This window comes from Carica papaya, chromosome 1 (assembly GCF_054855325.1).
Source record: "Carica papaya isolate Zhongbai chromosome 1, ASM5485532v1, whole genome shotgun sequence".
In the NCBI taxonomy this organism is placed as follows: domain Eukaryota; kingdom Viridiplantae; phylum Streptophyta; class Magnoliopsida; order Brassicales; family Caricaceae; genus Carica; species Carica papaya.
This window is the reverse complement of record NC_142309.1, coordinates 22,040,540-22,056,321: the sequence shown is the minus strand read 5'-3', so window position 1 is coordinate 22,056,321 and position 15,782 is coordinate 22,040,540. Positions and strand designations below refer to the sequence as shown.

At 36.1% G+C, this 15,782-nt stretch overlaps 2 protein-coding genes across 2 annotated transcripts; one reads left to right on the top strand and one right to left on the bottom strand.

Annotated features, from left to right (window-relative positions):
* The first annotated feature begins 619 nt into the window (after window positions 1–619).
* Window positions 620–2,613, top strand: LOC110818768 (F-box protein At1g47056-like). Its single transcript, XM_022047749.2, has one exon. The coding sequence runs from the start codon at window positions 826–828 to the stop codon at window positions 2,419–2,421; it is 1,596 nt and encodes a 531-aa protein (XP_021903441.1). The 5' UTR covers window positions 620–825; the 3' UTR covers window positions 2,422–2,613.
* Window positions 2,614–6,566: 3,953 nt separating this feature from the next.
* On the bottom strand, window positions 6,567–14,816 carry LOC110818776 (Mannose-P-dolichol utilization defect 1 protein). Its single transcript, XM_022047764.1, has 8 exons — window positions 14,567–14,816; window positions 13,825–13,978; window positions 8,818–8,890; window positions 8,649–8,715; window positions 8,433–8,492; window positions 7,784–7,844; window positions 7,614–7,655; window positions 6,567–6,924 (listed from the first exon to the last, which is right to left on the bottom strand). The coding sequence occupies exons 1-8, from the start codon at window positions 14,711–14,713 to the stop codon at window positions 6,821–6,823; spliced, it is 708 nt and encodes a 235-aa protein (XP_021903456.1). The 5' UTR covers window positions 14,714–14,816; the 3' UTR covers window positions 6,567–6,820.
* Between the last annotated feature and the right edge of the window lie 966 nt (window positions 14,817–15,782).

Sequence of the window (15,782 nt, the reverse complement as noted above, 5' to 3'; positions counted from 1 at the left end):
TTCTTTTCAAATGGGCTAATGATTGGGCCCATCCTTCCATTTTAGTTTTTTTTTTTTTTTTTAAATGATATCACATTATTAAACTATTAACTTTTTTAAATCATGAGAAAATTACAGTTTCAAATAATTTTTTTAGATTTAAGAAGTACCCCTAACCAAATTTTAAATATATTATAACTTTAAATATACATTTAATAAATGATTAGCATTTTTAAATATTTAACATATTTTTAATTTGTCCGAATCGAATTATCCAAATTGATTTAGATTAAACTCAGATTGACCTCACTTATAAGCACCACAAGTCCATCCCAAATTCCAACGGTGTCAGAGGGAACAATAATCAGAAGAGGCCATCCTCATGGGTGGTTCATGTTCATGTGATATATTCAATCTGGTCTACTTTGATTCCTGACCTTCAACGTGTCATCTTCTGATTGGATGGGTAAAAACTTTGTGCAGGGCATGGACGCAAATACGCAATCAAAGACGTTGAAGTGATATAGAGATCCACGTAGGGCTCATGACAGGCACGTGACAATGCTCTCTCAACATATTTTTCTCCCAAGTGGAAGAAGACTGGTTATTATTTATTATTATATATTATTTAAAAAAGGAAACAAAAGTCGAGAAAAAAGCCAAAATGAAATCCCATTTCAAGTCCGAGTCTGAGAAGTCCCGAGGCTTAACGGAGTTTATGGAACACGTATTTTCTTTTGCATAGCTTCGGCGGAAGCTGCTGTACGGTGCTTGTTACGCATAATAAGGCTACCCAGAGGTCGGCCGATCGGTTAGCCGTTCGTTTTTCCTTTTCAAGCTCCGTGAATGGGCCAGTCAGCTTCGACGGCCGCAATCCCGAGCCGCGACACTCATCGATCCAAGAGTAAATCAACGGCTATAATCTCCCCGATGGACGCAGAGGGATCCGAAAGTTCCGGCGAAATAACCGACGGACCACCTGATTACATGCGAGATCTACCGGACGACTGCTTGGCTTGCATTTTTCAGTCGCTTAGCTCCGGTGACCGGAAGCGCTGCTCTCTGGTATGTCGAAGGTGGCTTAGGATCGAGGGACAGAGCCGTCACCGTCTCTCACTTAACGCCCAACCAGATCTGCTTCCGATGATCCCTTCTCTCTTTTCTAGATTCGACGCTGTCACCAAGCTGGCCTTGAAATGTGATCGTAGATCGGTTAGTATCGGCGACGACGCCCTTATTATCATTTCACTCCGCTGCCGGAACCTGACTCGGCTTAAGCTGCGAGCCTGCCGCGAGTTGACCGACGCAGGAATGGCAGCTTTCGCTAAGAACTGCAGGGGCTTGAAGAAGCTTTCGTGCGGATCGTGCGCATTTGGGGCTAAAGGCATGAACGCCGTGCTTGACAATTGCTCGGCACTTGAAGAGCTGTCGGTGAAGCGGCTTCGTGGCATTGCCGATGGAGCCGCGGCAGAGCCGATTGGTCCAGGTGCAGCTGCATCTTCTCTCAAGACGATTTGCTTAAAGGAGCTCTACAATGGACAGTGTTTTGGCCCGCTTATCATTGGCGCAAAAAATCTCAGGACCTTGAAGCTTTTTAGGTGCTCCGGAGATTGGGATAAGCTTTTCCAAGCCGTAGCGGAGCGCGTTACAGGTATGGTCGAGATCCATCTCGAGAGGGTACCGGTAAGTGATTTTGGTCTTGCTGCCATTTCTAACTGTTTGGATCTGGAGATTCTACACCTAGTCAAGACCCTCGAGTGCACCAATGCCGGGCTCGCGTCAGTGGCGGAGCGCTGCAAGCTGTTGAGGAAGCTTCATATTGATGGATGGAAGACAAACCGGATAGGCGACGAAGGATTGGTTGCAGTCGCAAAACACTGCCCAAATTTGCAAGAATTGGTTCTTATTGGCGTGAACCCGACAAAGTCAAGCTTGGAAATGTTGGCTTCAAATTGCCAAAATCTAGAACGGTTGGCATTGTGCGGAAGTGATACAGTTGGTGACCCCGAGATTTCTTGCATTGCTGCAAAATGTATAGCGTTGAAGAAGCTCTGCATCAAGAATTGCCCAGTCTCGGATCACGGAATGGAAGCTCTTGCTACTGGGTGCCCGAATTTGGTGAAAGTAAAGGTAAAAAAATGTAGAGGAGTTACTTGCGAAGGTGCAGAATGGTTAAGATCCAGCAGGGTTTCCCTTGCGGTGAATTTAGACACTGTGGAGCCTGAACATCAAGATGCAAGTACCAGTGATGGTGGGGTACAAGAGAATGGGATTGAATTCCCTCCTGTGCCCAGCCAAATTGCTGCTCCTAGTATTGCCTCCAGCAGTTCGGGTCGATCAGCCTCTTTCAAGGCAAGATTAGGGCTTTTTAGCGGGAGAAGTTTAGTGGCCTGCACCTTGAGAAGGTGGTCAAGTGGTAAAAGCAGTTCCGGAAGTAATTAGATACGGAACTGAGAATGTTGCCCCACAAAAGGAGGAAGGGCGCTCTTGGTCAAAATCGCTAAATTGTTTTGTGATGTAGTATCTGATTCTCTCGTTTGTGTATTTAATTTGATGTTCTGTGTGTTGTTTACTTTTTTTTTTTAACTGAATCATCCCTGTCTAAAGTGATAATATCTCTCTGCTTTTTGATAATTCCCACTCTTTAAGTGTTGTTTCTTTATTTTCAAATATTGCCTTTTGACAGAGTGAAAAACACTAATATCTAGTTTAAATTCGTGCATTATCAGTTCTGATGATTTTAACCCTGAACTGTGTGAGATGACATTGTAGTAGAAGGCATTGTAATGCCATACCAGTGAAGTACTCTGTTAGCGTGTAAGATATGTTTGAAAATGTGTAATCTGAATTTTGTCCTGAATATATATTCTTTGAAGGTTAGTTTGTTTAAGTATTAAAAGGAAGGTCTTCTGTAGAAAAATTAACGAAGGAATGATTAGTCAATGATGCAGGATATCTTGTATCTTATTGTTGAAGTATTTACCTGTATCAATTGGCTTGTTATAGAGATAAATTTAGTTTACTCATGTTCAGTGGTTATATAACTTATCTGTGTAGATTAGATTATGCTGATGATTGTTTTTAGCTTAAAACTTCCTGCTGTCTTACTATTTATTCAAAGAAAGGGAAGTCTGATCGATATGTGATCTAGGAAAACAAAGTTATTTAATCATCATTTAAATGGGAGGAACTGCAGAAAAACTGCTATCCAATGCATTTGAGAAAATAAAATTTGTTTGTAACATGAGTCAGATATTGGAGTTCGGGGTGTATTCTCAGCTGCTATTAGATCTTTCACAGGGTTAGCCTGGATTTTTGTTGGCTAAAATGACAAGCAATTTCCGTACCTACTTAGGCACCTTTTCACTTTCACATTTTCATCTTCAGTATACTGTTTGTTTGAAAGTCGCGGAACGAGTCTGATGTTGTTTCTTGGGGTTTCATATGCACAGTCATAAAAGTTCTGGTTTCTAAACAAAAAATTGAACTTGATTGTCTATCTCTCCGTGCAATTTTTTGCTCAAGACTATAATATTACTGGTCAGTCTTCTAGTATGTGTCTGCAAGAGGCTGTATTCAGCATCCCACTCTAATAATAAGTGAAGCAGGGTCAGATAAGTTGTGGGACAATCTGATCCTTTTTTATCAGCTGTGGGTGCTCTTGGTAGCACTTTAATTTTGTGCCTTTTAACGTGTATGCATTCTGCTTCTGCTTCTGCAAGGGTATGGTGAATCTTTTTTTTCTTTTTCTCCGGAAATAGAGATGATGGATCTACTAATTTCATAATTAAATTTGAGTTGACCAACTTGAAGGGCTGTACTCAGTGGTAACTCTTGGGGCTGCTCTCAGAAGAATTTCAAGTGGATTTACAGGGGTGGTAATTCCTATCAGGTGGTTGGTCGGAGCCATCAAGCTTAACTGAAAGCTCAGTATGTTAATCTGTATCTCTTAGTTATACTTTATTAGGCTTTTTTACTTTAAGTATGATACTTTAGTTGTTGTTTACATGGCATGTTCTAATGATTTTCTGTATTCCATGATCTGAATTATGTATACAGCAAGTTGCAGCATTATACTGATGCTTTTCTCTGTAATTGTTGTTGCATTTATGTGATTGATTTTGTTGGCCAAGGCAATGGCTGATTCGGTATATATTTTTGTTTAACTTCAGATACGTAACTTGCTGAGCTAGATTTGAAACTTCAGATTAGGAAAAGATTTAAATTATCATGATCTGTTTAATGGTTATCCTTTTGGAATAATATTTTGACCCTTTTTGTGTGCTGCGATTGCAGTGTTCTTATAGTCACCTAATTCCTGGCTACAATAAACCATTAGGCAAATAAAGCTGTTACATATTAATAGAAATTATCATTTATCACTTGGTTTCTAAGAAAGCTCTTATTTTTGATATTCCCCTCTATGTATTCCTGGATTCAGTTTTCTGTGATTGATAGGATGTCATTTTCGGCACCCTACAAAGATTATATGGAATTTGTGGCCTAGACTAGTTTGCTTGCTGTTGGAGTTCTGCGGTGCAAAGAAGTGTTGGCGCTGCCTCATGTCAACCATCGAGTAATCTCCTGTTCTTTTTTTATTATAAGCAATTCTTGAGAGATATTTTGATGGGAAACATAAAAAGTAGGATGCCTCTTTCAATTTTCAATGTTCAAGTGTCTGCTGTGTGTGTTTTAAATCTCTTTAGGAATTTGAGTGCAAAACATGCAGTAGTCTTCTTAAAACTGGAGTGCAATTTAGTATCAGGGTGCAAAATAGTATTTCTTCCTTTATCTTTGTTGACTAAGGCTGACAAGAATCCGATGCTATTTTGTCAAAAACAGTTGGAGCTTAAAATACAGCTGAAGAGGGAGAGATTATTAGGTGCTCTTCGACCATCCCGTTACTAGCATAATGCTTGGAGATCATTAGTTGGTAATTCTTCAGGAGTATATATATTATTTATCCTTTCTTTCTTTCCAACCGGTACGACAAGAGGCTATCTAATTCGATCGCAATATTAATTTGGATTAAGAGATATAATAGCTCTAGAGAATAAAGAAAAAGCAAGAGTCGGTGGAGACCATTAACGAAAGTGCTGCTATCCACAATGTGCTTGCAGAAGAATATTAATCTAACGTATCATTTGTAGGATGTCCTATTTTTATTTTTTTAGAAAAATCTGAATTGTGTACTGAAGGAAGTATAACTTGGATTCCTTAATATCTTTGTCCAATTAAGGTCTTTCCCTCATAGCAAGGTCTTCCACTGCGGAAAGTCTACTCTTTCTAGAAATGCGAAATGGGTGACCCAAAGCAACTTATTGCGTGCTGATGTTATTGATGGAGACCTCTTAATGGATGTATAGTAGACTTGTTATGAGCATCTATTTTTTTTTTTTGGTCTATTTCTTATCGAGCAGATATTTTGATAATAGTTTTCCTGTTATTATATTAATTTTTTTTGAGTCTTATTCCAAAAGAATTGGATTCTGAACTGAACTTATAATTTAATTAAGAGGGTTTCAAGAGCATAGATTCAAAGAAGCAAAGAATATTCTCGTGAAGAAGCCTAAAATTTGTCTCAATTTGGTTCAAAAGACGGCTAAGAAATCTTGTGGCGGTGCTTCCTTCAAAGTTGTAATGTTATGATTTATTGTTTTTAGTGGTCTAAAAAGTTTAACCCAATTTGGATGGTATTCAGGCAATTTTAGGCCTCTAGTTTAGGCACTACACACACATCTCCCTCCACGGATTGGTACGTTGCTCACCTTGGTATCCTCAGATAAAATTAGTGGCGGTAGTGCTATGAAAATAATCTCTCTCATAATAAGTCAAAAGTGTTTTTATTTTTTTGAAACCACGGAAGTCAAACTGTTGTTATCCTATAACTGACCATATTTTATGTTTTCACTATTTTATAAATATTTCTCTCTCATTGGAGTAGTATTGGGTCCGACTCGGATTCAACCGAAGAGAAACATGTAAATATTTCGGATTTAGGACAACTATAATAGAAAGAATCCGTCGGAAAAAAGAAAAGGAAATTATTCTGGCTCAGTTCTATCTAGCCCAGTCTTGCATGTACATTAAAAATATTTTAATTTAAAATTAACGTATAATAATATTAAAAATAAGATAAAAGGTATTAAATAAATTTGTATCTTCCATAAACCATAAAATTTTTAGATGAACACCGAAACAAAATGAAAATGTACAAATCCAATCAACTGTTTAAAGCCGACACGGTAGGAATGAGGAAGTATAAAGAAAAACCAGTTGTTTCTATTACATTTCAGTTACACTCAACGCAGAACTAAATTACGAACACTGTTACACTCGACCCACCATTCTCCTATTGATTTAACAAGCCATTCCAAAGATTGAACCCCAGCAGGAAAATAAATAAATAAGATTAGTGCAAGCACATCTTTTTGTTCCCTTTTCCTATACCATTAATCATTATTTTAGGCATAATGTTGAAGATATGTAGTACCAACCTGTTGGTTGACCAACCCAAAAAAGATACATCTATAGTCAACAGGCAAAATTATAGAACTCATAACAAGCACACCATAAGAAAAAGTACATAAAAAATAAATCTAATCCATTCTTCATTAAATTCTACCTAATCCAAGAGTGTTTGAGATATATTGTGTATCACCTTTCATTTTATGCGTGAATGTTAACAAACCAAAGTACTTGCAAAATCCTCCAAATTTGAATCAGCATAACTAGAAGCTTTGAGTAAGTATCAGTAAGAAAAGATTAAAAGATGGACTGGCTTGGCCAACTGGGTGAACCTTGAAAACAATCTGAATAAACAATACACTGGTCATACCCTTCACTCCACTTTCTTCTCTTTCTGGACACTAGATTTCTGGTATGCGATAATCTGACTCAGGATGGTCCCATTTGTCAGGACGCCAAGTGCAGAGCCCATTGTAACTTAGACAAGGTTAAGAAAAATGCTAAACAGAACTTGGATATGCGTATATGATAAATAGACAACGGTTAATGGAGAGAATATTAGCATAAAAATGGACATTAGTTCTATGTTGAAAAGGCTGATACAATATTAGGTTGATATGGTGCTTAAGATCATATCCACATGGATTTCATGGAAACACCTATAAACAGCCAAATAGATCATCATTTTTTTTTCTAGGTGTAAAAAAGCTAGGTTGGGTTTTCAAAGGAAAAAGTAGTAAATTGCAACTAACAAGAAGGGCGAATAAAACATGGGGAAATAGTTTCTCTTTATTCAATGAGAATACAAGAGACTAAGTGAGAAAATAAGAAGCCAAAACATGTTATTGAAAAAATCAAGTGAAGGTTTTAAAAGTATCTAAATGTATCTTCAAAATGAAAACAACGGGAATTTTTGGCTCTATTTACAAGAAAATATTTTGTAATTTAATTTTCTAAATTCATATATGTTCTTGCATAAAAAATTTTATATGGCAGGATGTTTTTGTACTGTATTCAAGTATGGATAAAAATAACTTTTTGTTCTTTCAAACTCATACTAACATATTTCAACTATTACTTTCCAGACCAATTTCTTTGTTTTCTAAATATTTTCAACTACTAGATATGTTTACATATAGACATATATGAAATATAGACAAGGATACCAGTTAATGGAGCATTTTCCTGGATGCTGGTAAAAACTCTCACTGCAAAATAGGGAAAATTAGAGGGGTAAAGATCTCTATTCTTTGACGAAGTGACAACTAAACTCCCAATGGCCCCATGCTCACCCCTAACAGCAACTAAAATTAGTCTGAATTCTTTGTGAACTCACCCATGGAACCACCAAAATTCATGAAGCATGTTAAGAAGCTGAGTTCCCCAGTACTCTTGTTCTGCTCAGAAGAATTCATCAATAACAGGCAATAAAGAAAAATTTGTCTCGAGAAACATGAAAACGACAAAATATGAGCGGAAGGGATTCATATTTCATGATTTTATTATTCAGTGAGAAAAATCATAGAAATGTTTACTTCTCCTCATGGTAAACAGAGATATTGATGCAACCTTAAGCATACATACAAACATGCACAAACATACATGTATGCACTAATCTGTAGTTAAGAATGTGAAAAGTTGTTAAAGCACCTACCTTTATCTGAATGTATTCAGTTGTATAGTTTTGTAAACCTCAATTACAGTCACAAATACAATCACTTTATGAAATACTGGATTCTTATGTGGTTCTTAGAGCACCATCTACTTAATCATCACATAATGCTTAAAGATGCAAATACATATTGCTATAAACAAAAGATATGGAAGCAAATTGATAGTTGGCATTCACAGAAAGAAAGTAGTAATAAACAATTTTCACTTTGTGTTAGTTGCAATATCACAGAGTTAATTTAAAGCCAATATAACTGTTCAGTGATAGTCTCTGCACTCTTTGGACTCAGAACTAAAACATTCGAATCTCATACCTTAAAGTTCTTCCATATCTGTGGTACCCTGGCAAAGAAAAATATTGCATGCTGGGATGCCTGCAACATATGATTTCCATATTAGGCAAGTGCAAAGCTACTGAAACTAACGATTGCAAAGAAGAAAATGGAATTTTCAACAGAAACATATGAGAGAAGACACAAGACTATATATTATTAGCTTTGGGCAGATTCATTGGTACAGTAAGTACTCACGTATAGAGCTTCAAAGAGGAGGGGATCAATCCTGCCAGCTAATACACTTGGTGCCAGTGCGCAATATCTAACATACCATCATATTAAGGAAAGATGTAGAGTGTTGTTACTTCACCAGGATGCAAAAGAAGATCGAAGCTAAAAGTAACTTGGAAAGGAAGCAGGATACAGTAAAGCCCTGATCCATGTTGTGGTATGCACCGGTTGTGAAAAATAATAGATTATAGCAACTAAAATTATTGCTGCAACAAGCAAGCAGAAAGAAGAAGGAATTAGATATATAAACAGATGTAATGTCAGCAATTTCAGAATGTACTATAAACTCCACCATCCTAGAAGATTGAATGATCCCCAATTTTGAGTGAACATGATTTCATAAAAGGTCTCCGCACGCAAAGTTTAGTTTCATACTGGATTTTGTTGACCAGTTTTCAGAAAAGACTTAACAACCCAAATGCAAATAAGTTCATTAACAAAGAACTATTACATTTAAACCATGACTGTAACATTTCTCTGTTGCCATCAAAACAGACTCCTTATCCTGTTGAAGAATGATTTAAAATTTGACCTTGTCTTTGTTTAGATTTGTTTGACCGAGTATAGTGGTAAGATAGAGTTTATTTACACTATTCAAGCTAGAAGCAGATAATAAATAGTTCGAGATATATGTTGGATAAGTTCTGATGTAAGCCTATATGAAAGGCACCTCTACGTAGTCTTTATAAATTCAATTTTTAATCAGTAAGTTATATAACAACTAAGCATCAAAACTTCATTTTTCTCTTCTTCTTCCTTTGTTTTGTCTCTTTCACGTTGTTTTTCCTCAACAAATTTGGTATCAGAGCTTTATTGGTCTTTGGGTTAGTAAGTGTACTAGAGTTATATGAGAATGGCAGCAGCTGGGTTCTCTTCTTCTCAACCACTCCTACCCATTTTCAATGGTGAGAAATATGAGTGGTGGAGTATCAAAATTAAGACGTTGCTCAGATCGCAAGAGCTATGGGATCTGGTGAAATATGGATTTATTGAAATATTTGAACCCAATGAAAAAGAAGGGGTGAGACTGAAAGAAACCAGAAAGAGAGATGCCAAGGCATTGTTTATCTTACAACAAGCAGTCCATGAGACTATATCCTCACGGATTGCAGCAGCAACCACATCAAAAGAAGCATGGTCAATTTTGCAGATGGAATTTCAAGGCGATTCAAAGGTCATTGTGGTAAGATTGCAGTCATTAAGACGTAACTTTGAAACCTTGATGATGAAAAATAGTGAATTGATTGCTGACTTCTTGTCACGAACAATGGCAATAGTTGGTCAAATGCGATCCTAAGGCGAGCAGATTTCGAACAAAAAGATTGTTGCAAAAGTTTTGAAAAGCTTGACGCCAAAATTTGACCATGTGGTAACAGCTATGAAAGAAGCTAAGGATTTATCAGTTCTTTCTGTTGATGAACTGATGGGATCTCTTCAAGCTCATGAGGTAAGAATCAATCGATCAGTAGAAAAAACGAAGAGAAGGAATTCCATGTGAAAGAGACAGCCAACAAATAAGGAGAAAATGATAGTGCATCAAGTAAAGGTCGAGGAAGAGGAGGATCTCGCGGTGGTCGAGGTCACAGCCATGGCAGAGGCAGAGGAAGGAATGACGGGCAAAGGCAGTTCAATGAGCAAGGTAACATGAAAAATGACATTTAGTGTTATCATTGCAAAAGATATGGACGTATCAAAGCAGATTGTTGGTACAGAGATCAGAAGATGAACTTCGCAGCAGAAAATGAAGAAGAGAACAAGCTTTTTATGGCCTGTATTGATACTGATCATAAATCAAGTAATTTCTGGTTTGTAGACAGTGGCTGTTCGAACCATATGACAGGCACCAAATCTCTATTTCAGGAGCTAAATGAGACAAAAAGATAAAAGTGTAGCTTGGCAACAAAAGAGAGATGCAAGTTGAAGAAAAGGCACGGCGGGAGTTGACACTAGCTATGGACAGGTAAAAATGCTGTGAAATGTTCAATTTGTTCCTGATTTAGGATACAATCTGTTGAGCGTTAGACAACTAATGGCTGGTGGATATTCAGTTTTGTTTGATGACGATGCATGTGTCATTACAAATAATAAATCAGGCAAAAAGACTCACGTCGACATGACTCCGAACAAGATGTTTCCATTGGATGTTTCTGACATAAAGAATTTCGCTCTCGCTGCAAGCACAAAGGATGACTCGAAGTTGGGGCATTTGAGGTATGGGCATCTAAAAATCAAAGGCCTGAAATTACTAAATGACAAAAGTTGGACTACCAAAAATTGGCTCTATTGATTTATGTGAAGGGTGTGTCTACGGCAAGCAAATCAAGAAGTCATTTCCTGTAGGAAAATCCTGGAGAGCTACCAAATGTCTAGAATTGGTACATGCTGATTTGTGTGGGCCAATGCAAACTAAGTCCTTAGGTGGAAGTCGTTACTTCTTGCTATTTACTGATCACTGTAGCCGCATGAGTTGGATATATTTTCTGGAAAACAAGTCAGAAACTTTTGAGAAGTTCTAGAAATTTAAAGCTATAATGGAAAATCAAAGTGATTGTCGTATCAAGGCTCTTCGCACATATAGGGGAGGAGAATTTGTGTCCAAGAAATTTAATCAGTTTTGCAAAGAAAATGGCATCCGTAGGGAGTTAACAACTCCTTATACTCTAGAGCAAAATGGTGTCGCTAAGCGGAAGAATCGAACTGTTGTAGAAATGGCTAGAAGTATGTTGCAAGCAATGCGACTTTCAAACCAATTTTGGGCAGAAGCTGTAGCAACATTCGTCTATGTATTGAATCCCTCACCAACAAGGGCTGTCTTGAATCAAACTCCATATGAAGCTTAGTATAGAAGGAGACCAAATGTAAGTTTTTTACCAGTGTTTGGATGTGTTACTTATGCTTTAATAAATTCTCAAGCTCGTCAGAAGCTTGATGAAAAATCAGAAAAATGCATTTTTATTGGTTATTATACTCAATCCAAGGCATATAGATTGTATAACCCCCTTAGTGACAAGATTTTGATTAGAAGGGATGTAATATTTGATGAAAATGTGAGCTAGGATTGGAGTTAAGAGCATATACAACAGGAGATTCCTATGCCCATTGAAGTTCCTTCAGATTAAAGACAAGAGTCAACTCCTACAAATCCACAAGCTAGCAATGCAACAGCATCAACAACTCTTGAAGAGTCTTCTGCAGTACCAATTCCATTAAGAAGATCAACAAGTGTTAGAAAGCCAAATCTTAAATATGCTGATGACTTTTTTACTTCTTGTCAGTTTGCTCTTGTCGTTTAAGCAACTGAAAAAGAAGAATGGTAGAAAGCAACGGTGGAAGAAATAACAACAATAGAAAAAAATAGACCATGGGAGATGGTCGACTTACCGGAAGGCAAAAAAGCAATTGGCTTAAAGTGGGTGTTCAAGACAAAATTTGCCGCAGATGGAATCATACAAAAGCACAAAACTCGTCTTGTGGCAAAAGGTTATGCACAACAATATGGTGTAGATTTAGAAGAAACTCTCTCTCCGGTAGCACGGTTTGCAACAGTGAGGCTTGTTTTAGCATTAGCTGCACAATTGCAATGACCTGTTTATCAATTTGATGTCAAGTCAGCATTCTTAAATGGAGATTTGCAAGAGGAGGTCTATGTAGTACAACCAGAAGGTTTCATAAAGGAGGGCAGTGAGACAAAGGTGTACAAACTGAAAAATGCATTGTATGGATTGAAGCAAGCCCCTCGAGCATGGTATGGCAAGATTGATGGATATTTTCAGAAGAAGGGATACATGAGAAGTGAAAATGAACTCACTTTATATGTGAAAAAGGAAGGAAAAAATGATTTCATCATTTCTGTCTTTACGTGATGACATCATTTATACTAGTTCTTCTACTTTACTTGTTGATGAGTTTAAATCTCAGATATGGGTTTATAACATTATTTCCTGGGTCTTGAAGTCTATCAAGCTGAAGATGGTATTTTTATTTCACAAAGGAAATATGCCAAGGATCTTCTCAACAAATTTGGCATGCTTAATTGCAAGCCTGCAGCTACACCTATGAATATCAATGAAAAGTTGCAGCAAGAAGATGGGGAAGAGAGGGCAGAAGTTAGGAGATTTAGAAGCTTGGTTGGAGGTTTAATTTATCTAACTCACACTAGACCCGATATTGTATTTCCTACTAGTGTTATTTCCATATTTATGCAACAACTTTCAAAGGTTCATTATGGAGCAGCAAAAAGGGTCTTGCGATATATTGCAGGAACCTTAGAATATAGCATGTGGTATTCTAAAGTTTCTAATTTCAGATTGTGTGGGCATACGAATAGTGATTGGGCAAGTTCGTTGGATGATAGACGGAGTATTTCAGCTAATCTTTTCACTCTAGGATCAGGGGTGATCGCTTGGAGTTCAAGAAAACAAGCTACAATTGCATTGTCAACTTCAGAAGCTGAGTATATTGCAGCAACTTCAGCAGCTTGTCAAGCTATTTGGCTGAGAAGAGTATTAGCAGATCTTCAACAAAAGCATAAGGGAGTAACAGAGATATGTTGTGACAACAAGGCAACTATCTCCATGACAAAGAATCCAACATTCCATAGCAGAACAAAGCATATTGATATTCGCTATCATTTTATTCATGATTTAGTAGAAAAGGAGGAGATATCATTGAAGTACTGCAGTACCGAAGAACAACTAGCTGATATGCTGACAAAATCTTTACTCAAAGAAAAATTCTGCTACTTTAGAAGATTGTTTGGCATCCGCAGCTTTGAATCAAGGGGCAGTGTTGAAGAATGATTCAAAATTTGACCTTAACTTTGTTTAGATTTGTTTGACTGAGTATAGTGGTAAGATAGAGTTTGTTTCCACTATTTAAACTAGAAGCAGATAATAAATAGTCCGAGATATATGTTGGATAAGTTCTGATGTAAGCCTCTATAAAAGGCACCTCTACGTAGTTTTTATTAATTCAATTTTTAATCAGTAAGTTATATAACAACTAAGTATCAAAACTTCATTTTTCTCTTCTTCTTCCTTTGTTTTGTCTCTTTCACGTTACTTTTCCTCAATATATCCCAATTCAAGGACCTCCCCTGTATTTTTACTTTGATAATATTATGATAAGTCTTCAAACTTACCTTGGATCAAAAGAAACGCCATTTCCCCATAAGCTGAAAAGGGTAGTCCTTTGTGAAGACAATAGGCCAGAGCAATAGTATAACCAACCACTTCAAGCTCAAAGGCAACTAAACTTAGCCCTCTTACACTTCTATGCTTCAAAATTTTTAATATCTGCAATTATATATTAAAAATACTCAGCATAACAGAGTGAAAGTCCTATAAAACAGATTCCATCAAAACCCTCGACCAAACTTTTCTAATCCTAAACAAAGTGAAGTCATGAAGAAAAATTAATCAGGCGTAGCAAGAGAATAATTCAACTTGTGCAAACGAAAACAGAGATGTCCCTAAGTCTCCGCCAGAAATTTTAAATCGGCTCCTCGTTTGGTAGTGCCTGGAACATTTTTCAAATAGCTACCAAGCAAGAAGCACTTTTCTGAAGTCAAAATCCCAGAAAATTATGCAGGAAAATGCTAATCACGCTCCATTGCATGATCTAGTTGCAATGTCATCTCCAAACGAATTCAAGGCAAGAAAATTTGGCCTATAATCAGCTAAGAACATTGTACTCACGAGGAATCGTAGTCCTTTTCCATTTCAATATAATCAAACAAAAATTACACCGAAATCTCCAGATTACCAAGCGAGATCTAACATGTTTTTGCTCGTAACAGTAGGCAGATCACCAAGAACTTGATTAAAAATGAAAAAAAAAAAAACAGACGGCAGATTAAGGGTTTGGTTTCCCGTAAACAGTACCTGAGGGAGCTTAACAGTTGTGGAGGCGGCGACGATGCAGTAGCCAAGGAGCTTTGAGATGAGCGGGAGCAAACATTCTTTGTCCGGAAATGCACCGTCTCGCAGAGGTCCGATTGCGCAACTCAAATCAATCCCTAAAGACTCCATTGTTATCTGTCTCTCTGGAATTCCACAATCCAATGTGCTGTGCTAAATATCAAAGCGCTGCTGAAAGCAATATTTATTACACTTGACTTTTCAAGGAAAATTAATTATTAGGAGAAATATAAATATACACACTTTTTCTATACCTTGCTTGGTGCAGGCAATTATCTTAAGAAGATTGCGTTAGAAATTTCAAGTTCTAATTTTTGATGTTTTAGATTAAGTAAATTATTTATTTATTTATTAATAATCATTGGCTAATTGAAATATATATATATATATATATTTAATTTACATTTCCTTTTGAGTTTTTTGAATTCTGTAACTATACAATCGTGCCCTTTGATATGAGTTTTCAAATGAATGGATATAACTTCTTTAATTGATGCAATAACTTTAAAAGCAATAACAAAATTAAATTTTAATTATTTGTTTAAAAATATTTCTTTAATTCTCTTATAAAAAAAATTATATATTTATCAATTATGTGTTATATATGGATAATAATTATAATATAATAAAAATACATAAGAATACGATATAACAGTAATTAAAAAATTCATAATTTTTTATAAAAAAAATGAACATATTAATATTGATATTTTTAAAAAACTTAATTGAGTTGAAATTATGATAATACTAAAACAACTACAACATTAAGGTTCAATAATATGATTTATAAGATTATGAGCCTTAATCCTTGTTTTTTTGTCATTCTATGGTAAAAAGAGTTCAAAACATATTTTTTTAATAAAAATTATAATTAAATGGTCCGTATGAATAATAATGATAATATAATCTGTTAAAAAAAAAAAGAAAAACACAAACTTATACCATCATAAGAAGAAGATGTGAAAGTAATCATAATTCAGCCAATATATAAATGAAATAATAAAATATTTACCAACGTATATGTAATGGTATTACTAAATTAACTTTTGTGTTTCTAATTACAATCAAGAGGTTATGTAAACTAAATAATTGATAAGATCTTAGTCAGGAGAAATATTTTCAGCACTTCAAAAAATTCTATCCACTTGTTCAAAATTATAATAATTTTTTTTTATTCAAT